This window comes from Stegostoma tigrinum, chromosome 2, assembly GCF_030684315.1.
Source record: "Stegostoma tigrinum isolate sSteTig4 chromosome 2, sSteTig4.hap1, whole genome shotgun sequence".
Taxonomy (NCBI): Eukaryota; Metazoa; Chordata; class Chondrichthyes; order Orectolobiformes; family Stegostomatidae; genus Stegostoma; species Stegostoma tigrinum.
In genome coordinates this window covers 119,505,993-119,531,069 of record NC_081355.1, presented here as the reverse complement: position 1 = coordinate 119,531,069, position 25,077 = coordinate 119,505,993, and the positions used below count along the sequence as shown (strand labels likewise).

The following is a 25,077-nucleotide window of genomic DNA, read 5'->3' as shown; positions in this document are numbered from 1 at the left end:
CTTTTCCAAATAGTCATAAATCCTATCCCTCAGAATTCTTTCCAAAACATTGCTGACCACAGACGTAAGACTGACTGGTCTGTAATTTCCAGGGATTTCCCTATTCCCTTTCTTGAAAAGAGGAACAACATTTGCCTCCCTCCAATCTTCCGGTACGACTCCCGTGGAGGGTAAGGAAGCAAAGATCTTCACCAGCAGCTTAGCAACCTCCTTGCTCGCTTCCTGGAGCAACCAAGGATAAATCTGGTCTGGCCCTGGGGACTTAGCAATCTTAAGGTTCGCTAAAATTTCCAGCAGATCAACTTCCTCAATCTTGATCTGTTCAAGAGTGTTTTCCTGCTCCTCAAAGTTCTCCTCACAACAAGGTCCCTTTCCTTAGTGAAAACCGAAGCAAAAAACTCATTTAGGGCTCCCTCTATCTGCTCAGACTCCATGCACAAGTTCCCTATGCTATCCCTGATCGGCCCTACCTTCTCCCTGATCATTCTCTTATTCCTCACATATGAGTAAAATGCCTTCGGGTTCTCCCTAATCCTTCCTGCCAAGCCTTTTTCGTGCGCCTTCCTGGCCCTCCTCAGTCCACTTTTGAGCTCGTTCCGAGCAAGCCTGTAATCCTCTAAAGCTGTGCTAGACCCTTGCTCCCTCCACCATACGTAAGCTGCCTTTTTCTTTTTGACGAGAAGCACCTCTGTTCCTGTCATCCAAGGGTCCTTCATCTTACCCCTTCTTAATTGGCTCACAGGAACAAATTTATGCATCACTCGTAACAACTGCTCCTTAAACAGTCTCCACATGTCTGTTGTGCTCCCAATCTGTACTTCCCAACTCCTGTCTGATAGCGTCATAGTTTCCTTTTCCCCAGTTAAATATCTTCTCCTGTTAACTGCTCCTTTCCCTTTCCATGGCTATGGTAAATGTGAGGCTGTTGTGGCCACTGTCGCCAAAGTGTTCTCCCACCGTGACATCTGACACCTGTCCTGGCTCATTGCCAAGCACCAAATCCAAAATGGCCTCTCCCCTCGTCGGCCTGTCCACATACTGAGTAAAGAAACCCTCCTGAATACACCTGACAAAAGCGGCTCCATCCAAGCCATCTGCACTAAGGAGGTTCCAATCAATATTGGGAAAGTTGAAGTCACACATAACAACAACCCTGCTACGTTTGCACTTCTCAACAATCTGCCGGCCTATGAGTTCTTCGATCTCCCTACTGCTATTTGGAGGTCTGTAGAAAACCCTCAATGATGTGACAGCTCCCTTGCTGTTCCTAACTTCCACCCATACTGACTCAGTCGACAAACCTTCCTCGGCAACATCAGTAGACAAGTCCTCATCAAAAGTTCTTTCAGCCACCGTTATACTGTCCTTGACTAACAAAGCCACACCTCCCCCTCTTTTACCACTTTCCCTGATCTTAATGAAAGATCTAAACCCTAGAACCTGCAACATCCATTCCTGACCCTGCTCTATCCATGTCTCCGAAATGGCCACATCGAAGTCCCAGGTACCTATCCAAGCTGCAAGCTCACCTACCTTATTCCGGATACTCCTGGCATTAAAGTAGGCACATTTCAACCCAGCTTGCTGTCTGCCAGCACACTCCTGTGACAGTGAGTTACTGTCCATGTCCTCCCTACGCTCATCCTCCTGTGTACTAGGACTACACCTCAGTTTTCCATCCCCCTTCTGAGCTAGTTTAAATCCACCTGAATAACACTAGCAAATTTCCCACCCAGGATATTAGTGCCCCTCTGGTTCAAGTGGAGACCGTCCTGTTTGTAGAGGTCTCGCCTTCCCCAGAATGAGCCCCAATTGTCCATGTACCTGAAGCCCTCCCTCCTGGACCATCCCTGTAGCCATGTGTTCAGCTGAAATCTCTCCCTGTTCTTTGCCTCACTATTACCCAGCTTTCTTCACGCTTAGGAGTAACTACTTCCTTGTAACTCTTGTCTATCACTGACTCTGCCTCCCAAATGATCCAAAGTTCATCCAGCTCCCGCTCCAGTTCCCTAACGCGGTCTTGGAGGAGCAAGAGTTGGGTACACTTCCTGCAGACGTATTTGCATGGGATACTAATGGCGTCCCTCACCTCATACATCAGGCAGGAGGAACATTCCTCTTCCTGCACTGCCATCCCTGCTAATCCCCTAAACAGAAAGTAAAAAAAAAGAGAAGCTTACCTTGATTTGTCCCTGGTGTATAAGAAACAAAGAAACCTACAGCACAAGAACAGGCCCTTCGGCCCTCCAAGCCTGCGCCGATCAAGATCCTGTGTCTAACCTGTCATCTATTTTCTAACGGTCTGTGTCCATTTGCTCCCTGCCCATCCATGTACCTGTCCAAATATATCTTAAAAGACGCTAATGTGTCTGCGTCTGCCACCTCCGCTGGCAACGTGTTCCAGGCGCCCACCACCCTCTGTGTGAAGAACTTTCCACGCATATCTCCCTTAAACTTCCCTCCTCTCACTTTGAACTCATGACCCCTAGTAATTGAGTCCCCCACTTGGGGAAAAAGCTTTTTGCTATCCACCCTGTCTATACCCCTCATGATTTTGTAGACCTCAATCAGGTCCCCCCTCAATCTCTGTCTTTCTAATGAAAATAATCCTAATCTATTCAACCTCTCTTCATAGCTAGCACCCTCCATACCAAACAACATCCTGGTGAACCTCCTCTGCACCCTCTCCAAAGCATCCACATCCTTTTGGTAATGTGGCGACCGGAACTGTACACAGTACTCCAAATATGGCCAAACCAAAGTCCTATACAACTGCAACATGACCTGCCAACTCTTGTACTCAATACCCTGTCCAACGAAGGAAAGCATGCCATATGCCTTCTTGACCACTCTACTGACCTGCGCTGTCACCTTCAGGGAAAAATGGACCTGAACACCCAGATCTCTCTGTTCATCAATTTTCCCCAGGGCTTTTCCATTTACTGTATAGTTCGCCCTTGAATTTGATCTTGCAAAATGCATCACCTTGCATTTGCCCGGATTGAACTCAATCTGCCATTTATCTGCCCAACTCTCCAATCTACCTATATTCTGCTGTAATCTCTGACAGTCCCCTTCACTATTTGCTACTCCACCAATCTTAGTGTCATCAACAAACTGCTGATCAGACCACCTACACCTTCCTCCAGATCATTTACATATATCACAAACAACAGTGGTCCCAGCACAGATCCCTGTGGAACACCACTGGTTACAGGTCTCCAATTTGAGAATCTTCCTTCTACTACTACCCTCTGTCTCCTGTTGCCCAGCCAGTTTTTTATCCATCTAACTAGCACACCCTGGACCCCATGTGACTTCACTTTCTCCATCAGCCTGCCATGGGGAACCTTATCAAACGCTTTACTGAAGTCCATGTATATGACATCTACAGCCTTTCCCTCATCAATCAACTTTGTCACGTCCTCAAAGAATTCTATTAAGTTGGTAAGACATGACCTTCCCTGTACAAAACCATGTTGCCTATCACTGATAAGCCCATTTTCTTCCAAATGAGAATAGATCCTATCCCTCAGTATCGTCTCCAGTAGCTTCCCTACCACTGACGTCAGGCTCACCGGTCGATAATTACCTGGATTATCCTTGCTGCCCTTTTTAAACAAGGGGACAACATAGCAAGTCTCCAGTCCTCTGGGACCTCACCCATGTCTAAGGACACTGCAAAGATATCTGTTAGGGCCCCGGCTATTTCCTCTATCGCTTCCCTCAGTAACCTGGGATAGATCCCATCTGGACCCGGGGACTTGTCCACCTTAATGTCTTTTAGGATATCTAACACTTCCTCCTTCCTTATGTCAACCTGACCTAGACTAAGCAAACATCTATCCCTAACCTCAACATCCGTCATGTCACTCTCCTTGGTGAATACCGATGCAAAGTACTCGTTAAGAGTGTCACCCATTTTCTCTGACTCAGCGCATAACTTTCCTTCTTTGTCCTTAAGTGGGCCAATCCTTTCTCTAGTTACCCTCTTGCTCTTCGTATATGGATAAAAGGCTTTGGAATTTTCCTTAACCATGTTTGCCAGCAATATCTCATGTCCTCTCTTAGCCCTCTTGATCCCTTTTTTCAGATTCGCTCTACAGTCCAGATATTCTTGCAAAGGTTAGAGGAGGTGGATGGGTGGGAGACCCTACAAGGGTAGGGTCTCGGGTTTACACAGTGATCACTTATATAGCTGAGGGATGAAAAAACTGAGATTCAAGAATACAAAAAGACAATTTCTTAAATTGCTACAATGAAACAGAACGGTGGAAAATAAATCCAGGCATGCAGCCTTTAGCAATGAACAAAATTGGCAAAATGTCAGTAGTCATTCACAATAAGGTCACAGATGCCAGGATATTGTTCATGAATGAATGTACTTCCTGGAGGAAAGAAACAATGATTGTTGACGTACTGGCAGAGTCCAAAGGGGTTGTGGTTGGATGCATAGTAAAATTTAGTTTCAATTTGCCAGTTGAAGAACTGTGACACTAACTTTTACATTATTTATGTTAGGAGAAGTTATTTGCTTAGGAGTGACTAGGTCTCTTATACCAGATGTTTGATATCAGATAATTAAACAAATGTAATAATTAATAATTATCCTGCCCAACTTTGCCTCCTCATAAAAGATTGTCCAATTTAGAGACTGAACTCATTTTAAACAATTAACATTTCATAACAGCTTATTCAATATATAGGGTCAGATGGTGTAGAATCTGTGTGGGTAGAGTTGAGGAACCACAAAGGTAAAAAAAACCACAGTTGGAATTACGTACAAACCTCCAAACAATAGTCAGGCACTAGAGCACAGGAGACAGCAAAGGTGTGTAAGAAAGGGATAATGGGAACTGCAGATGCTGGAGAATCCAAGATAACAAAGTGTGGAGCTGAATAACACAGCAGCCAAGCAGCATCCCAGGAGCACAAAAGCTGACGTTTCGGGCCTAGACCCTTCATCAGAGAAGGGTCTGATGAAGGGTCTAGGCCCAAAACGTCAGCTTTTGTGCTCCTGGGATGCTGCTTGGCCTGCTGTGTTCATCCAGCTCCACACTTTGTTATCTGTGTAAGAAAGGCATCGTTACAGGATCATTGGGGATTTCAATCTGCAGGGACTGGTAAATCAGGTTGGTGGTACTGGATTACAAGGAAAGGAATTTGTGGAATGTCTACGAGATGGCTTTTCAGAGCAGCTTGTCACGGAGCCCATGGAAACAGGCAATACTGGATTTAGTGTTGTGCAATGAGGCAGACTTGATAAGGGAGCTTAAGGTGAGGGAACCCTTAGGAGGCAGCGATTATAGTATGATTGAATTTGCTATGCAATTTGAGAGGGAGAAGACAGAATCAGAGGTGGTAGTGTTATGGCTGAATAAGGGCAACTACAGAGGCATGAGGTGGGCCAAACTGACTGGGAGAGGAGCCTAGCAGGAATGACATTGGAACAGCAATGGCAGCAGTTTCTAGGCGTAATCCCAGAAACACAGCAAAAATTCACCAGCAGGGAAAAGAAGCATGGTACAGGAGCGATGTGGCAACCATGGCTGACTACTGAAATCAGAGATAGCATAAAAGAAAAAGAGAAAGCATAAAATCTGATGAAGGGCAGTGGGAAACCAGAGGATTGGGAAGCTTACAAAGATCAAATGAGGGCAATAGAAAAAGAAATAAGGAGGGAGATGATTAAATATGGGGATAAGCTAGCCAGTAATATAAAGGAGGACTGTAATAGTTTCTTGAGATATATAAAGGGCAAAAAAGAGGCAAAACTGGACACTGAAAATGACGGTGGAGAGATAGCAGTGGGGAACAAGGGAATGGCTGAGGAACTGAATAATTATTTTGTGTCAGTCTTCACAGTGGAAGGCACGAGTAATATCCCAAAACTTCAAGAGAGTCAGGGGGCAGAGCTGAGTATGGTAGCCATCACCAAGGAGAAGGTACTGGAAAAATTAAATGGTCTGAAGTTGGATAAATCACCTGGACCAGATGGACTACACCCCAGAGTTCTTAAGGACATAGCTGGAGAGATAGTGGAGGCATTAGTGGTGATCTTTCAGGAATCACTAGAGTCAGGGAGGGTCCCAGAGGACTGGAAAATCACTAATGCCGACACCCCTGTTTAAAAAGGAGCAAGGCAAAAGACTGAAAATTACAGGATGTTTAGCTTGATCTTGGTCATAGGTAAGAACTTAGAGTCCATTGTGAAGGATGAGATTTCTGAATACTTGCAAGTGCATGGTAAAATAGGGCAAAATCAGCATGGCTTCATCAAGGAGAGGTCATGCCTGTGGAATTAATGAGCAGGTTAGATCAAGGAGAACCAATAGATGTTATCTACCTGGACTTCACGAATGTCTTTGACAAGATGCTGTACAGGTTTCTGAGTAAAATAAGGGCCCATTGTATTTGAGGCAAGGTACTAGCATGGATAGAAGATTGGCTGTCTGGCAGAGAGCAGAGAGTGGGGTTAAAAAGGTCTTTCTCAAGATGGCGGCTGGTGACAAGTGCTGTTCCACAAGGGTCAGCATTGGGACCACAACTTTTCACTTAATACATTAATGGTCTAGACAAAGGAACAGAGGGCATTCTGGCTAATTTTTCAGATGTTACAAAGATAGGTAGAGGGATGGGTGTTATTGAGGTGGCGGGGAGGCTGCAGAAGGATTTGGACAGGTTAGGAGAGTTGGCAAATAAGTGGCAGATGGAGTACAATGTGGGAAAGTGTGAGGTCATACACTGTGGTAACAATATTGGAGGTATGGACTATTTTCTAAGTGGGGAAAAATTCAGAAGTCTGAAGTGTAAAGAGACTTGGGAGTTCTAGACCAAAATTCTCTCAAGGTAAACTTGCAGGTTGAATCAGTACTTAGGGAGGCAAATGCAACTTTGGCATTTATTTTGAGAGGACTTCAACATAAAAGCAGGGATGTGCTTCTGAGGTTCTATAAGGCTCTGGTTAGGCCACATTTGGAATATTGTGCGCAGTTTTGGGCCCCATATCTCAGGAAAGTTGTACTGACCCTGGAGCGGTTTCAGAAGAGGTTCGTGAGAATGGTCCCAGGAATGAAAAGCTTAACATATGAGGAACGTTTGAGGACTCAGGCTCTATACTCATTGGAGTTTAGAAGGATGAGTGGTATTGAATTGAAATTTACAGAATACTGACTGACCTAGACAGAGTGGGTATTGGGAAGATATTTCCATTGATAGGAGAGACCAGGACCAGAGGGCATAGCCTTAGAGTAAAGGGAAGACTTTTTAGAACAAAGATAAGGAGAAACTTCTTTAGCCAGAGAATGATGAATCTATGGAATTATTTGCCACCGAAGGCTGTGGAGGCCAGGTCTTTGAGTATATTTAAGATGGAGATAGATAGGTTCTTGATTGTCAAGGGGATCAAGGGTTGTGGGGAGAAAGCAGGAGAATGTGGTTGAGAAACTTATCAGCCGTGACTGAATGGCAGAGCAGACTTGATGGGCTGAATGGCCCAACTTCTCCTCCTCTGTCGTGTGGTCTTATTATTTGGCATTCATCAGCTATAAGAATAGATATTTATGTAAACAGTGAAGTAATAATTGATTTTCAAAATTACAAAATACATTTATTCACACTATAAGTCACACAATTATCTCTAGTAAATTGAGGGTTGCAGTTTGAAGAACAGTGGATCCTCTTGATAGCTAGGAAATCTAGTTGCATGAAGGCATTTGAATAATTGAAACGTAATCTTTAGTTTTGAATACGTCTTAGAAAATGTTGTTATTGCAATGAAAACACCATCTACGTCACTTCTTAAATGTGGGTTACTCTAGGCTGGGAGGCCAGAAGTTTAATGCTGCAAAGATAAAGAGGAAAACTGCAAATTCAAGAAAGGCCTATCATTTTAGGCAATTCCGAAAGTAGCAAGAATACAATATTATAGGTAGAATTGGATTCTGATGAAGAATCTCTACTCAAAACATTAGCCTATCATTTTATATCAGTGTATCACTAACATTTTCTATATCTGATAATGTAACATTTTTATGAAATTTTAAACATTATTTGCATAAAATAAAATCACTGATATTAATTTACCATTACTTTCTTCCAAAATTATATGGCTAGTGGATTGTACACTGTAAATACTGACAAACAATGACAAACAGTTTCTAATACCTTGACACAAACACCAATGTATACAATTTGTTTCGTCTGTTAATGCACAATAAATATTTTAAAGTTTGTACCATTCAGAAGAAGCCACTAGGGAAGCAATTAGTGGCATTAATTTATGGAATTGAAACTGTTTGGCCATCAGTCTAGGTTAAACCAGTTATTACAAAACAAATTACTGCACAATGTTTTGTTACAAATTATTCTGTTGTCTTGGGTTTGAAAGTTAATGCAATGCTGTTGATGCAAAATCGATGTCCTGTAGGCTCTGGTCCATCATCAAACACGTGACCCAGGTGTGCATCACACTAAATGATCAAAATAAAACAGAGTTCAGTTGGCTTGACACAATGCTAAGAACGTCTTTTAAGCAGTTTTATTTTTATCTACCCAGAAATATTATCACACACAACTGAATGACTTTGCCACCACCAAAATCACTGTAACTTTTCCTTGTGTTTCTTTTTACACAACTAATTGCCACCAGTAATCACTCATGTAGCCAATCAAAGCATAGTTCATTGTGGGCAATATAAACCATCAAAATGATGGGGAGGTAAGGAGAAAGGGGCTAATTCAAAATGGAGTTGGAGGGGGAAATAAAGCACTATATCTCCCCGGTGCCCACCTTCTCTGAAGGTACTGAGAACATTGAAAGACACCACATACTTCCTCAAGGACTCCCGGGCGTGAAGAGAGACAGGCAGTCAGCAGATATGACCTTCGCCACAGTCCACTGCCTGGACCTGTTTGTAGCCAACATGGCCAGGCCCTTGAAACCATCTTAAATCTTCAAAATTAAATCACAACAGGTGCTTATACAGTTTAAATGTTAGTTTTACAGGGAAGGGCTCTCAACATCAAGACATAACACCAGCCATTAACAGCAAACATTTTTAATCACATCTAAAAGTACCTGTATGTTATAAATCAAACATGGCTAAGCATTATAGTTACAAATTGTAAAGTTATCGGAAAATTTGATAGAAGGTTACAGAACACTGTAACCTTCCCTGTGGTCATCTAATATTCTAACCAAGTACTGAGGGGCTTCTTTTGAAACAAATCAAAGTGTAAAGCACTTTAAATTCTACTAAGTTGGAAGTGGTGACCTTTTTAAAAGTTAGCTTCTGGACAATCATCTTGTGGCAGTCAACCTTTATTTTCATTGATGGGAGGTAGTTTACCCTGATAATACACATGTACCAATACATATGTACTGGAAAATTGGTGACTTAACAACAAGAATGAATTTTGATTAGAAACTGGCATCACTTTTTGGCAAGATTGGTTGTTTGTTCATATCTACCTTTTTACAAATAACCTCTGTTCCAGTTGATCCCATAGAGTTATCTGTTCGGCGGAGGACGTTGGTATTGGTTTCATCACTGTCCACTGTACTATAAATTTGCCAGAAAGAAGGCCAACCGGTGCCAGAATCATACTTAGTTTCGGAGCTAATGTTAACCATATAAAGTATAACAAATTAATTACTATCAACTATATCAATACAGCTCTTAATTTAATCATTTGCAAATAAACACAGATAAAAAGAGAACACAGATAAAGAAGATATGCTATAATACTGCAATCTTCACACAAAATAAAGACTCTAAATGTACATGGGATTTTAAAAAATGTATTTATCATATTTCATGGAATATTACAGCACTGCAGGAATTTGTTCCATCCATTGTGCTTGCAAGGGACTCGAAAAATTATTTACTTCAAATTCATTTCTTTCAACTTGTATCCAGTCAACACTTTATTTTTTAAATATTGATCCACTTTCTTTTCAAGGGTATTATTAATTCTGCTTCTAATATTGCTTCTAATAGGACATTCATCTCAAATTATCTATCTTCAGGATGATATCTTTTAGCATTTCCATTTGGTGAAGGTCTTACATTTATGTCTCTATAAATAGATTGTCTTGTCTACGGCTTTTGTAATCAATTAAGTTTATGTCAAAACTTTCATAAGATTCTTGGAGGTGTCAGCACATCTTTGTGACTCTATAAAAGGTTATACAACACTGGGAGTTTCCATTCAATTATGTTCCAATATCAATAGTTAATCATTTGCATTTACATAGTATTTATAATATAGAAAAGAATCCTAAAGCACTTAACAGAAGTGTAACTACACAAAAATGGTTGCTGATCGAGAGAAAATGATATTAGGTGGGGTGAGTAAAAGAAACGGATACTAAAAAGGTATCAGTGATAATGGGAACTGCAGATGCTGGAGAATCCAAGATAATAAAGTGTGAAGCTGGATGAACACAGCAGGCCAAGCAGCATCTCAGGTTCTGAGATGCTGCTTGGCCTGCTGTGTTCATTCAGCTTCACACTTTATTATCTTGGATATTAAAAAGGTTCTTGAATTAAGAATGGTGGTGAGTTGAAGGGACTTGGGAAGTGCTTTCCAGAGCATAACACAGGCATGGCTAAAGTCATAACTGTATTTAATGAGTTTGCACTTTTCCTGCAAAATATTTTTATGGAGGTTGGTAATCAGTGACAATGAGTAACAGTACTCACATAGGTATATAATAGAAGTAGATTGATATGTGAATATAACTCCTTTTCTATACAACTGCAGATGTGGGAGCCACACATCCATGTGAGGTACATACTTACCATTGACTTTGGAACCCTCTGTATTCTGTGGATTATTTCTCTCTCTCAAGGATTTCCTGGCTGTCTCTATTCTCTTCTTTGTATTATTTTATGCTAATAACTAAACTCCAGATGTTCAAAAACATCTCCAGTTCTATGTCCTAAATATTTTGAGATTCCTAATTGTGACTGATGCTGCCAGCATCTCTTTAATCAGGATTGATGTATTTCGTGTGAGGAATTTTCAGAAAAGTAAAGCTAACAAATAAATGAGAATGAAACTGGAAAATAGGAACTCGGAAGACTCTTTTGCTATAATATCATTGATATTAGCACCAATTCCCTTGGATGTGCATCCATCATTTGGAAGTGTATGGTAAAGTAGGGCAAAGTCAGTATGGTTTCATAATGGGGAGGTCATGCCTGACAAATCTGCTAGAACTCTTTGAGGAAGTAACAAGCAGGGTAGACCAAGGACAGCCAATGATGTTATTTACCAACTTCAAGAAGGCCTCTGACAAGGTGCCGCACAGGACGCTACTGAGTAAGATAAGGGCCCATGGTGTTACAGGCAAGGTACTAGCATGGATAGAAGATTGGCTGTCTGGCAGAAAACAGAGAGTGGGGTTAAAAGGGTCTTTCTCAGGATGACGGCCAGTGACAAGTGGTGTTCTGCAAGGGTCAGCATTTGGACCACAACTTTTCACTCAATACATTAATGGTCTAGACAAAGGAACAGAGGGCATTCTGGCTAAGTTTTCAGATGATACAAAGATAGATGGAGGGCCAGGTAGTATTGAGGAGGTGGGGATGTTGCAGAAGGATTTTGACAGTTTAAGAGAGTGGCAAATAAGTGGCAGATGGAGTACAATGTGGGAAAGTGTGACATCATGCACTTTGGTAAGAAGAATAAAAACATGGACTATTTTCTAAATGGGGAGAAAATTCAGAAATCTGAAGTGCAAAGAGACTTGGGAGTTCTTGTCCAAAATTACGTCAAGGTAAACTTGCAGGTTGAGTCAGTAATCAGAAAGGCAAATGCAATGTTGTCATTTATTTTGAGAGGAGTTGAATATAAAAGCAGGGAGGTACTACTGAGGCTAAATAAGGCTCTGGTCAGGCCACATTTGGAGTATTGTGCACAGGTTTGGGCCCCATATCTCAGGAAGGATGTACTGGCCCCGGAGAAGGTTTGGAGGACGTTCACAAGAATGGTCCCAGAAATGGAAAGTTTAACATATAAGGCATGTTTGAGGACTCTGGGACTATACTCACTGGAGTTTTAAGGATGAGGGGAGATCTAATTGAAATTTCCAGAATACTGAATGACCTGGACAGAGTGGAGGCCTATGGAAGCCAGCTCATTGAGTATATTTAACACTGAGATAGATAAGTTCTTGATTATCAAGGGTTACGGGGAGAAAGCAGGAGAATGGGGTTGAGAACTTATTAGTCACAATTGAGTGGTGGAGTAGAATCGATGGGCTGAATAGCCTAATTTCTGCTTCTATGTCTTATAGTCTTATTATCAAATGTCCCATAATCTTGATTAAAAATCCAAAACATCAGCCCATCTGAAATTTCTGCTGATTTTTAAGTTAATTTATTTTAGTTAAAAATTAAAGTGAAACAGCAGGGTACTTAAAATGCATTAAAATTTAGTTGTGAAGTTGATTCTTTTTACTGTCATTCATAAGTGAGAAACTGTAAAATGATACAGGCAGTCAAATTTCATTTCACTACTGCAGATTGACAACTTTGATTCTTACCGTGCCATCTTTCAGGCCTAGAGACGCCAGAACCCATGCTTTTTCATGACCTTTCCCTAATTAGGTTCTGGCAGCAAGACACAAGCTCGACATTCCAGCATGGCTGTCAATGGAATTAAGGGACATAGAAGCACCCCAGCTTGCACATGGAATCAGAAACATTGGATTTACCTCATTGGTAAACCTGCGCAGTCTGCATGTTTATTTATGTGCTGTGAGATGGGGGGCGGGGGCGTTCCCTTGATAATTTAAGCCAGAATGAGGGACTGGACCTGGTCCAACTGCTATGAGCCAATCTTCACATTGCTGCCAAACCCCTGCTCTCTTCTACCTTAATAGGCTGAGGACTCTCACCTTGGAAATGCTGCTGCTTTTGGACTCACTCTAAAAACAGGAAAATCTAGCCTTAGATTTTCATTACTTTTGGAAACTGTATTCTGTGATTCCAGCTGTTCCATCATGGATGGGTGTCCTTGATTATTTATGATACCTGCAGCTGCCAGGAGCATCCACATCAAGCACCTCTGCCTCATGTCCCATTTTCACTGAGATTCCATGCTAGCTGGTTTATTCTGTTCCATTTTCATGGATCTGTAGTTTTGGGTAGGGCTCATTTCAGCACTAAACTCAGGGTAAATCCTAAATTCAAACTGCAAGCTCTGTTAATATTCATTATTTCTGAAACGTGCAAGTCAATGAGTACATTGATATTACCTCTGACAAAACCCTCAAGACAATATGATAATCACCATATCGCTGAAAAAGACAAAAAGCTTTGGTATCTTTGAATTACTGTACAGTTATTCTCATTCCTGCTAGGCAATTGCAATTTTGAATGTTTATTTCTGTTTAAATATTAAAAAATAAACACAGAAAGATCAGATACACATATTTAATACTGATTACAGACAATAAGGTTTTGCTTTGCTCTGGTGGCTCACCTGAACAGTGCAGCATTGCAGCATACACAGTGATACATGCCTTGCTCAGTATTATTCAGATAGATTCCACTGAAAGGCTGTAAATAGTAAAAACACTGTAGTTTATAATACTAAAAATCACAATCTGTGTTCCAAAAAAAAACACAACTGGAAAATAAATATAACAGTAAAACTCACATACCATTTACGTTTGATGCTTATTATCAACCATATTCAGTGAAATGATAGGGTTTTGAGGGAGTGTCATCAAACAAAGAGATCCTAGGATGCAGGTTCATAGTTCCTTGAAGTTAGAGTCACTGGTAGACAGGTTAGTGATGAAGGCGTTTGGTACACTTGCCTTTATTGTCAGTGCATTGAGTATAGGAGTCATGCTGTGGCTGTATGGGACATTGGTTAGACCACATTTGGCATACACTGTATGGCTGTTCAATTCTGGTCTCCCTGCTATAGAAAGATGTTGGTAAACTTGAAACGGTGCAGAAAAGGTTCATAAGGATGTTGCCAGGATTGGAGGGTTTGAGCGAGAGGGAGAGCCTCAGAGGGCTGGAGTTATTTTCCCTGGAGTGTTGGAAGCTGAGGAGTGACTTTGTACAGGTTTATAAAATCATGTGGGGCATGGACAGGGTGAATAACCAAGGTCTTTTATCGAGACAAGAGGAATCCAAAACTCGAGAGCATAAGATGAGAGGGGAAAGATATAAAAGGGACCTAACGGACATCTTTTTCAAACAGAGGGTGTTGCATACACGGAATGAGCTGCCAGAGGAAGTGGTGGAGGCTGGTACAATTACAACAATTAAATGGCATCTGGATGGGTATATGAATAGGAAGGGTTTAGAAGGATATGGACCAAATGCTGGCAAATAGGACTAGATTAATTGGATATCTGGTCAGCATGGATGAGTTGGACCTAATGTTCCATTTCAATGCTATACAACTCTACGACTGTAAATGTTACAGTCACTCTCACCTCAGAAATCTAACCACTTTGTCCTTGCTTGTACAAGGCTGAAATGAGGACTGGAACTGAAAAACACAGGCAGAATCCAGAGTGAGCAGGTAACTGGGCAATTGTAAAATCAAAATCATTTGCTGATAACTGAAATTAAGCTAATGTTAGGGGGTTGGTTAATTGGTCAGATTAGATTTATTTCTTTCATAGGCACATATCTTTGCAATTTTATGAAAGGAGAAAAGCTTTCGGTTTCTTTGCCCACTGTCCCATTCCCGCAATTTCTTCAAAAGATAAAATAATTAAGTTTTCAACTATTTGAACAAGCTCAAAAATAACTGACTTCAAGTTCACAAAATGTGTCTCATGTTTTCTGGTGACCCTACTTTCATATCTTGCAAGAATCAGGTTGCTCATGATTGGGTTTAGGACATTTCATTGGCTGTGCTTCTGAAATTCTCCTTATTCTTTCCACCATATCCAAACAAATAATAAGTAGAATAATATTAAAACACTCTAGATCTCTCTCAGCCCTCAATTTTATTTATGAGTTGAAGTAGGGATGAGAGATAGTCAACATGGCTTCTGTGTAGGAAATCAGGTCTTATTAACTTGATTGAGTTTTTCATAGAAGTGACAAAGAAGATTTTGAAAGCAGAGCATTGGACATCGTCTAGAGGGACTTCAGTAATGCAGTTGACAAGGTTCTGCATGGTAGACTGATTAGCAAGGTTATATTACATGCAACGATCACATGGATCCAGCAGAGGAGGCGGCACAGTGGTATACAGTCAGGCGGGAGTCCTCAGCATTTGACTCCAGACCCCATCAAGTCTCATAGCTTCAGGTTAAACATGAGCAAGGAAACCTCCTGCTGATTACCACTTACCATCCTGCCTCAGCTGATGAATAAGTACTCCTCCATGTTGAACAACTCTAAGAGGAAGCACTGAGGATGGCAAGGGCACAGAACGTACTCGGGGTGGGGTTTTCAATGTCCATCAAGACTGGATTGACAGCATTAATACTGACAGAGCTGGTTGGGTCCTAAAGGACACAGCTGCTAGACAGGGTCTGTGGCAGGTGGTGAAGAAGCCAACAAGAAGGAAAAACATACTTGTAGACAGATGCATCTGCAGGTGGCAGTAGCAGTATCAGCAACCACAGCACAGTCCTCTTGGAGACAAAGTCTCGCCTTCACTGAGAATAACCTTCATCATGTGCTAAGTGGAACAGGCTTTGAACAAATCTTGCAACTCAAAACTGGCCATTCATGAGGCACTGTGGGCCATCAACAGCAGCAGAACTGTATTCGAGCACAATCTATAACCTCATGGCCTGGCATACCCCCACTGAGCCATTACCATCTAGCCAGGCAATCAACCCTGGTTCAATGGAGTTTTTAAGAGGGCATGCCAGGAACAGGTGTGCCTTGTCAACCTAGTAAAGCCACCAAACAGGACTGCTTGCATGCTAAACGGCACAAGCAGCAAGTGATAGACAAATCTTAGCAATCCCACAACCAGTGGATCAAATTTAAGCTCTACAGTCCTGCCACATCCAGTCGTGAATGATGGTGGACAATTTAAACAACTCACTGGAGGAGGAGGATCCACAAATATCTCCATCCTCAATTATTGAAGAGCCCAGCAAATCAGTGCAAAAGATAAGGCTGAAGCTTTCACATCAATCTTCAGCCAGAAGAGCCAAGTGGATGATCCATCTCAAGATGATCCATCCAGTTGTCCCCAGCATTACAGATATCAGTCTTCAGCCAATTCAACTCACTCCATGCGATATCAAGAAACGGTTGGAGACACTGGATACTGCAGAGGCTGACAGCTGTGACAACATTCTGGCAATAGTACTGAAGACTTGTGGTCCAGAATTTTCTGCTCCCCTAACCAAACTGTTCCAGTACAGTTACAACACTAGCATCTAAAGCAAGACAAACTCAACCCGGCCAATTACCACACCATCAGTCTACTCTCGATTATCAGTAAAGTGATGGAAGGTGTCATCAACAGTGCTCTCAAGCAGCACCTGCTCAGCAGTGACCTGTGCAGTGATGCCCAGTTTGGGTTCCACCAGGGCCACTCAGCTCCTGACCTCTTTACAGCCTTAGTTCAAACCTGGACAAAAGAGCTGAATTCCAGAGGTGAGGCGAGAGTGACAGCCCTTGACATCATGACTGCATTCGACTGTGTGTAACACCAAGGGGCCCCAGCAAAACTGGAATAAATTGATAATGAGGTGGGGGGACCTCTCCAATGGTTAGAGTCAAAACCTGACAGGTGGGAAGATGGTCGTGCTTGTTGGAGGTCAGTCATCTCAGCTCCAGGACATCTCTGCAGGAGTTCCTCAGGGTAGTTTCCTTGGCCCAACTATCTGCAACTGCTTCATCAATGAAGTGGGGATGTTCGCCAATGTCTACAAAATGTTCAGCACCATTTGCAACTCCACAGATACTGAAGCAGTCCATGCTCAAATGCAACAAGATCTGGACAATATCCGGGCTTGGGCTGACAAGTGGTAAGTGACATTCATGCCACACAAATGCCAGGCTATGGCCATTACTAATCAGAGACAATCTAACCACCACCCCTTGTCATTCCATGGTGTTACCATCACTGAATACCCAACTATCAACATCCTGGGGGTTATCATTGACCAGAAATTCAACTGGACTCAGCACATAAACAAAGTGGCTACAAAAACAGGTCAGAAGCTAGGAATAATGCAGCGAGTAACTCAACTTCTGACTCCCCAATGCCTGTAACCATCTACAAAGCACAGGTCAGGTGTCTGATGGAGTACTCCCCACGTATCTGAATGACTGCAGCTCAAACAACATTCAAGAAGTTTGACACCATCCAGGACGAAGCAGCCTGCTGATTGGCACTGTGTCCACAAGCATCCACTGCCTCCACCACCAATGCTTAGTAGCTGCAGTGTGTACTATCTACAAGATGCACTGCAGAAATTCACCAAAGATCCTTAGAGGTCACCTTCCAAACTCACTGAAAACAATCAATGCTGGCGATTACAGTGGGTCTGACAGCATCTAGACTTGAAACAGTAGCTCGCTCTCTCTCCATGGATGCTGTCTGACCAGCTGTGATCTCTAGCACTGTTTTTTTTTCAGTATGGATTACAGCATTTACTCCTTCCAAATCCACAATCACTACCACCTAGAAGGACAAGGGCAGCAGATATGTGGGAACACCAGTACCTTCAAATTCCGCTCCAAGACATTCAACGTTTGTCACTTGGAAATGTATCACTGTTCCTTCACTGTTGCTGGGTCAAAATCCTTGAATTCCCTTCCTAATGGCATTGTGGGTCAACCCACAGCAGGTGAACAGCAGCAGTTAAAGAAGGCAGCTCACCACCACCTTCTCAGGGCAACTATGGACAAGTAATAAATGCTGTCCCAGTCAGCGATGCCCACACCCCACAAATAAGTAACTAAAAAGAAATACAGGGAGAACTATCCATTTGATTACAACATCAGCTTGAAGGTAGGAGACAGAGGGCGGTGGTGCAGGGTTGCTTTTCAGACAGAAGGCCTGTAACAAGTGGTGTGCCACAAGAATTGGTGTTGGGTCCACTGTTTTTTGTCATTTATATAAATGATTTGGATGTGAATATTGGAGGTATGTTTACTAAGTTGGTAGACACCAAAATTGGTAGTGCAGTGGACAGTGAAGAAGGTTGCTTTAGGGTACCATTTAGGGTATCATTTTGGTAGAGCATGTCAGGGCATTTACACTAAATGGTAAAGTCCTTGGGAGTGTTGCCAAACAAAGAGGCTTTGGAGTGCATGTTCACAGTTTATTGAAAGTGGAGTCACAGGTGGACAGGATGGTGAAGAAGACATTTGGTATGCTTGCCTTTGTTGGTCAGTGCATTGAGTATAGGAGTTGGGAAGTCACATTGCAGCTGTCCAGGAAATTGGTTAGGCCACTTTCAGTTTATTGCATTCAATTCTGGTCCCTCTGCTATGGATAAGATGTTGTGAAACTTGAAAGGGTGCAGGAAAGATTTATAAGGATGTTGCCAGGATTGGAGGGTTTGAGCTATATGGAGAGACTGAATAGGCTTGGAGTATTTTTCCCTGGAGCATCAGAGGCTGAGGGGTGATCTTCATGAAATCATGGGGGGCATAGATAGAGTGAATAGCCAAGGTCTTTTCCCCAGGATAAAGGAGCCCAAAACTAGAGGATGTGGATTTAAGGTGAGAAGGGAAGGAGACCTACGGGGCTACATTTTCACACAGAGGGTGGTGCGCATATGGAATGAGCTGCCAGAGGAAGTGGTGGAGGTTGGTACAATTACAACATTTAAAAGGTATCTGGATGGGTACATGAATGGGAAGGGTTTAGAGCGATATGGGCCAACTGCTAGCAAATGGGACTAGATTAATTTAGGATATCGCGTCAGCATGGACAAGTTGACCAAAAGGTCTGTTTACACGCTGTGCTTCTCTATGATTCTGAGTCTAAGTACCTAGTGTCATTTTCTCGGCCTTCCACTTCAATGCAGTGAAATGATATTTGAAGAATTTGTTACGCTGAGCCAGAAAGGAAATAAACCTTTCACTATGATAATATAATGGTGCACCAGCTAATAACAACATCTTCATTCTAACTCTAGCAATTGTTACAGTCAGACTCTGAGTGAGGTTCCCCAATTCATAACAGTTCCAGATGGGGTACCCAACCTGTTCTTTCCCGATAAGGAATAAGGTTAGTTTAAGAAGGATCCCCTTCTTTGTAGACCTTTCACACTAACTAAATGAACTAATGCTTTAAAAAGGATTTAAATTAGCCCAGCTTTCTTGAGTCAACAGAGTGAGTAATTACTGAACATGAGAAAAAAATTTGTAATGCAAAATGAATGCACACAGATCAGAAGTATGGGGTGAATTCATAAGATTAAAGTAAAAAAATAGTTAACAGATCATTCTCTGAGATGTTCGTGAAGGCTAGATAAGATGATGTGGTGGCCATTATTGGGTTTCAACAGCAGCAGTGACATTGAAATTCAAATAGATGATTTTTGAGATTCTTGGTTGTAGGTTGGTGCTAGTTTGTTTGCCCTAATTCCATTTTTAACTTGTCTGTAGCACTCAGAGTGAGAGAACATCTTTGCCTACAACTCAGGAGATATAGTTCTCTGGCTGTGATTCCACAACAGTCCAACATATGAACCCATATGGGTACATAACACTAAAGTGTTAGCTCTACCAGCTACTCCAGTAGAATTGAACCTTTATTTTAATCCCTGTTCTTGTGTATTCTTCAAAAGGATAACACTAAATATATCTGCAGGGGGTGGCTTTCTGTCAATCAGTGGTTCAGCAGCTCCTTGTTATCAAACTGAAAAATCACTTTTGCTGATTTAAGCTTACTTTACCTTAAATTAGGAATTCCTTAGGAATTTGTAATTCAAAGCAGGAGTAGACAGTTCAGCCCTTCAAAGGCTCATTCATTATACGGCAACTATAAAAGGGCTGGCATATTTGTTGGCTTACTTCCTGGGAATACTGAAACATTCAGTCCACTGAGCCTGCTCTGACATTAAGATCATAGTGGATCCAACACTTCAATGCCATTTTCCCACACTTCCCCTCATAATTATTTATGTCACTAGCAATCAGAAATCTATCCATCTCTACCACATACTCAAAATTTAAGCTTCCTCAGCCTTCTACCTCAGAGATTCATAACCTTCTGGATAAAGAAAAATGCTCATCTCAGTCTCCCTTATTCTTAAATTGTGACCTCTAGTTATTTGAGATCACCTCTCAATCTTCCAAATGTTAGAGGATATTGGTGCAGTTTATCTAATCTCTCTTCATAGGAAAGTCCTGCCATTTCAGAGGGTGGATATGTCTGGAATGTACTGCTTGGGAGGGTAGTTGAGGCAGGTAACCTCACAGCCTTTTAAAAATTACTTTGATGAACACATGAATTGCCATAAAATGCAAGGCTGTAGATCTAGTGCACGAAAGTGGTATTGGTGTAGGTAGTAGTGTATTTTTGGCAGTAAAATCTCAATGGACTGAACAGCCTCTTCTGTATTGTATGACTCTATGATCCTGGGAATAAGTCTACTGAACCTTTGCTGCACTCAATCTACAGCACCAATACTCAAATTCTCTAGCAAAAAGGCGAATGTTGTATTAGTCTTCTTAATAGATTGCCGTGTATCTCAAATATTCCTTTGTGATAATGCTGAAAAGATAAGCAAGGAAATTATTAATCTGTTTGAATCATGTAATGAATGCTTCATCCATCATAACCAACACAGTCTAGTGGAACTTGAACCCAGGGCTTCTGGCTTAGAGGCAGGCGCATGATCCACTGAATCTGAAGACCTCATGGACTGCCATGATATAAAATAGTTCGTTGCCCTAATATTGCAGTTTATTTTTTGACTATTATGTAACAAACAGCAGAGAACTGGGGATACAGTGGGCTTGTACATTGTTCTTTCATATCTAGGATCTAGATGTGAAATCAGTTTACATGGTCTTGAAGGGCCCTAAATGAGCTTGCCTTTAACAATTTATGGTAGTTTCAATGAGCCCAGGAACCCCAAAATCAAAAAGCACTCACTTGCAACTTGTGTAAGGTGTTTTTATTATGTTCTTAGAATCGATGTTTCAAAAAAGAAATTTGATTTGTTTGGCCGAAACATTTCACCTGGTGGTGAGAAAACGCTTGGTACAACATTATTTTGCTTTACAACGGAAGTCCACTGATGTACATGGTGTTTAGCAGACCAGAGAAGCAGGTCATTATTACACAGCAAATTAGGAGACCTGTAAAAAAAATCTGTCTCCACAACCATTGCCTGAATGGAAATCAGTCAATCTTCTTTGAAGACAGAATAATGTAATATTCACAGCTGATGATAAAAACACCTTGAAGTTAAAGCAGCATTTATACATTAGCAGTAAAACTGACAGAAACCCCACAGTTACCCCTCGATCAGTTGGCACTCCTTATCAAAATCTTGTTCCTCGGGTTACAAAGGGCACCCAAGATACATAACTCTGCCTTCAGTTGCTGCAAGTTTAGAGACTTTGTCCCTGACTTTGCAATCAGTAGTTATTAACTTTTCACAAAATGCAGATGAGCTGGGCACTGGAACAGGTTTAAATACAGAGTTCATTCTCTTGAGACAGGAACAATTTAACATAAGAGACTCGTGTCTTTCATTTACACATAAACACACCAGTGAGAAATCAGCAGTTATTTTGAAGGTGTTTATTTCTGTTGGTATATACACATGATGTTTATATACAAAACCTTATTATTTGCAAATGAAAAACTTGTTAACTTCTAAGTGAAATTTGTTTATGTGTGAAAATGTGCCAAGATTGTGTTTTTGAATTATGGTGTCACAATTACCAATTTGGTAATTTTTTTTCTCTGTTATTTATGATCAAACTTGAATAATTGGCAGGTAAGATGGTATTGGGAGCTTTTTGAGAGTGGTCATAGAGTCATTCAGCACAAAACAGTTTCATGGGTCCAACCAGTTCATGCCAATCATAATCCCAGACTAAATTAGTCCCACTTGCTTGCGCTTGGCCCATATATCTTCAAACAGTTTTTATTCGTGTACTTATTCAACTGCTGTTGTAACTGTACCCACATCCAATACTTCCTCTGGAAGTTCATTCCACACATGAACCATTCTCTATGTAAAAAAGTTGCCCCTCATGTTTTTCATAAGTCTTTTTCCTCTCACCTTAAAAGTATGCCCGCTAGTCTTGAAATTCCACCCCCCCCCCCCACCCCCCCGCCACCCCTCTTGAACTTCTATAAAGCCAATCCTCAACCTCCTACAGTGAAAAAAGTTCCGGACTGCCCAACTTCTCCTAAAAACTGAAATCGTCCATTCCTGGCAATGTCGTGGTAAACCTTTTCTGAAACTTCTCCAGCTTAATAACATTCTTCCTGTAATAGGACGACCAGAGCTGCCCACAGTTCTCCAGAAGTGGCCTCACCAACATCCTGTAAAACCTCAACTTGATGTTCCACCTCCTACACTCAAGGGTCTGAGCAATGAAGGCAAGTGTGTTAAACGCCTTCTTAACCATCCATCTATATATGACACAAATGTCAAAGAATGATGTACTTGAACCCCTTGGTCTCTCTGTTGTACAACACTACCCAGGGCCCTACCATTAATTGTAAAAATCCTGCCCATGTTTGTTTTACCAAAATGCAATACCACACATTTATCCAAATTAAACACTATCTGCCAATCCTCAGCCCATTGACACAATTCATCAAGATCTCTTTGTAATCTTAGATAACCTTCTTCACTGTCCATTAAATCCCCAATTTTGGCGTCATCCACAAACTTACTAACCGTGCTTTCTATATTCTCACCTAAATCATTCATACAAATTTATACAAAAGAAGACCCATCACCAATTCCTATGCAACACCACTAGTCACAGACTTCCAGTCCAAAAACATCCCTCCATCATCACTCTGTATCCTGCTATTAAGCCAATTTTGTATCCAGTTGGCAAGGTCACCCAGAATCCCATGTGATCCAACTTTACTAATTAGTCTATTAAGCAGAACCTTGTCAAAGACTTTACTAAAGTCCAAGTAAACATATCTATCACTCTGCCCTCATCAATCTTCTTGCTTACTTTCGCAAAAACATCAAGTTTGTGAGATACACTTTCCCTCACACAAAACCATGCCAACTACCCCTAATCATTCCTTGCCCTTCCAAAATGCATATAAATTCTATCTTTCAGAATCACCTTCAACAACTTATCCACCACCAAAGTCAGGCTCACAGGTCTACAGTTCTCGGGCTTCTCCTTATAGCCCTTCTTAAACAAAGGCAAAACATTAGCCAAACTCCAGTCATCTGGCACCTCATGCATAGTTAAGGAAGATACTAATATTTCTGCATGGAGCCCTGCAGTTTCCTCCCTAACTTCCCACAATGTGGGATACACTAGATGAAGTCCTGGAGATTTATCCACCTTTATATTTTCTAAGACCTCTTTTGTAATATGAACTGTTTTCAAAAAATCAGAACATCCCTGAGTTCCCTAGCCTCCATTTCCTTCTCCGCAGTAAAAACTGATGCAAAATATTCATTTAATGTTACCCCCATCTCCTGAGGGTTAACACAAAGATGATCTCTTTGATTTCTCAGGGTGGCTACTCTCTTCTCTTGTTGCTCCCTTGCTCTTAATGTACTTGTAGAATTTCTTTGGATTAGCCTCAATCTTTTGTACTAAGGCTATCTGTTACCACCTCTTTGCCTTCCTGATTCCCCCTCTTAAGAATGCTCCTACACTCTTTAAACTGTTCAAGAGATTCATTTGTCCAGTTCATCTAGTTGTCTATATCTAACATATGATTTTTTAAATATTTTTGACTAGAATCTCAATACCTGTGTTCACCCATTGTTCTCTAATCCTAACAGCCTCATCTTTCACTCTACCAGGAACATAATGACTCTAAACCTTTGTTATCACACTTTTAAAAGTCTCCCACTTATGTGGTGTGGGCAGACAACCTTGAAACTATGGTTGGGAGCCAGTCAGAAGTGCCACAGTTCCTTGCAAGCTTTCTTCAAGATTTTGCTCTGTATGATTTTACTTTATGTTATTCTACTTTTAAAGGTGACGCAGTGGTCCCTCTAAAAATTGCAATTTAAAAAGTCAGTTGTGCATCAGCTCAAGTCTATTAGAAACATAAAAGATTGGAGCACGTGGAGGCTACTCAGCTCTTTGAGCCTAATCCACCATTTTTCACAATCATAGCTGATCATCTAACTCAACAGCCTAATCCTGCTTTCTCCCCATAACCTTTGATCCCATTCACCCCAAGTGCTATATTTAGTCTTTTCTTGAATACATTCAATGTTTTAGCATCAAGTACTTCCTGTTGTAATGAATTTTACAGGCACACCACTCTTTGAGTGAAAAAATGTCTCCTCATCTCTGCCCTAAATTGTCTACCCCAAATCCTCATACTGTGACCCGTGGTTCTGGACACACCCTCTAACATGAACATTCTCCCTTCATCTACCCTGTCCTGTCCTGTTAGAATTTTCAAAGTCTTTATGAGACCCCAGCCCCTCATTTGTCTGAACTCCAGTGAAAGCAATTCCAAACTAGTCAATCTCTCCTCATACATCAGACCCGCCATCCCCGGAATCAGCCTGGTAAACCTTCACTGTACTCCCTCGAGAGTAAGAGATTCCTTCCTTAGAAAAGGAGACCAAAATTGCACACAATACTCCAGGTGTGGCCTCACCAAAGCCCCGTACAACTGCAACAATACATTCCTGCTCCTGTACTTGAAACATCTCGCAATGAAGGACAACATACCATTTGCCTTCTTTACCGACTGCTGTACCTGCATGCTTACCTTCAGCGACTGGTGCACCAGGATGCCCAGGTCCCACTGCACACTCCCCTCTCCCAATTTACAGCTATTCAGGTAGTAATCTAACTCCTTGTTTTTGCTTCAGAAGTGAATAATCTCACATATATCCAAATTATACTGCATCTGCCATTGATTTGCCCATTCGCCCAAACTGACACGATCATGCTGAAGGATCTCTGCATC

General features: G+C 41.5%; 1 protein-coding gene across 1 annotated transcript in view; it reads right to left on the bottom strand.

Moving 5' to 3' along the window:
• Positions 1 to 7,587: 7,587 nt before the first annotated feature.
• Positions 7,588 to 25,077, bottom strand: part of msrb2 (methionine sulfoxide reductase B2) — a 46,799-nt gene continuing 29,309 nt past the window's right edge. The window contains exons 3-5 of the mRNA XM_048524483.2: positions 13,495 to 13,571; positions 9,473 to 9,620; positions 7,588 to 8,471 (exon numbers count right to left, since the gene is read on the bottom strand). Of these exons, the coding sequence (XP_048380440.1) occupies positions 8,364 to 8,471; positions 9,473 to 9,620; positions 13,495 to 13,571 (333 nt within the window). The 3' untranslated portion in view covers positions 7,588 to 8,363. The remainder of the gene's footprint in view (positions 8,472 to 9,472; positions 9,621 to 13,494; positions 13,572 to 25,077) is intronic.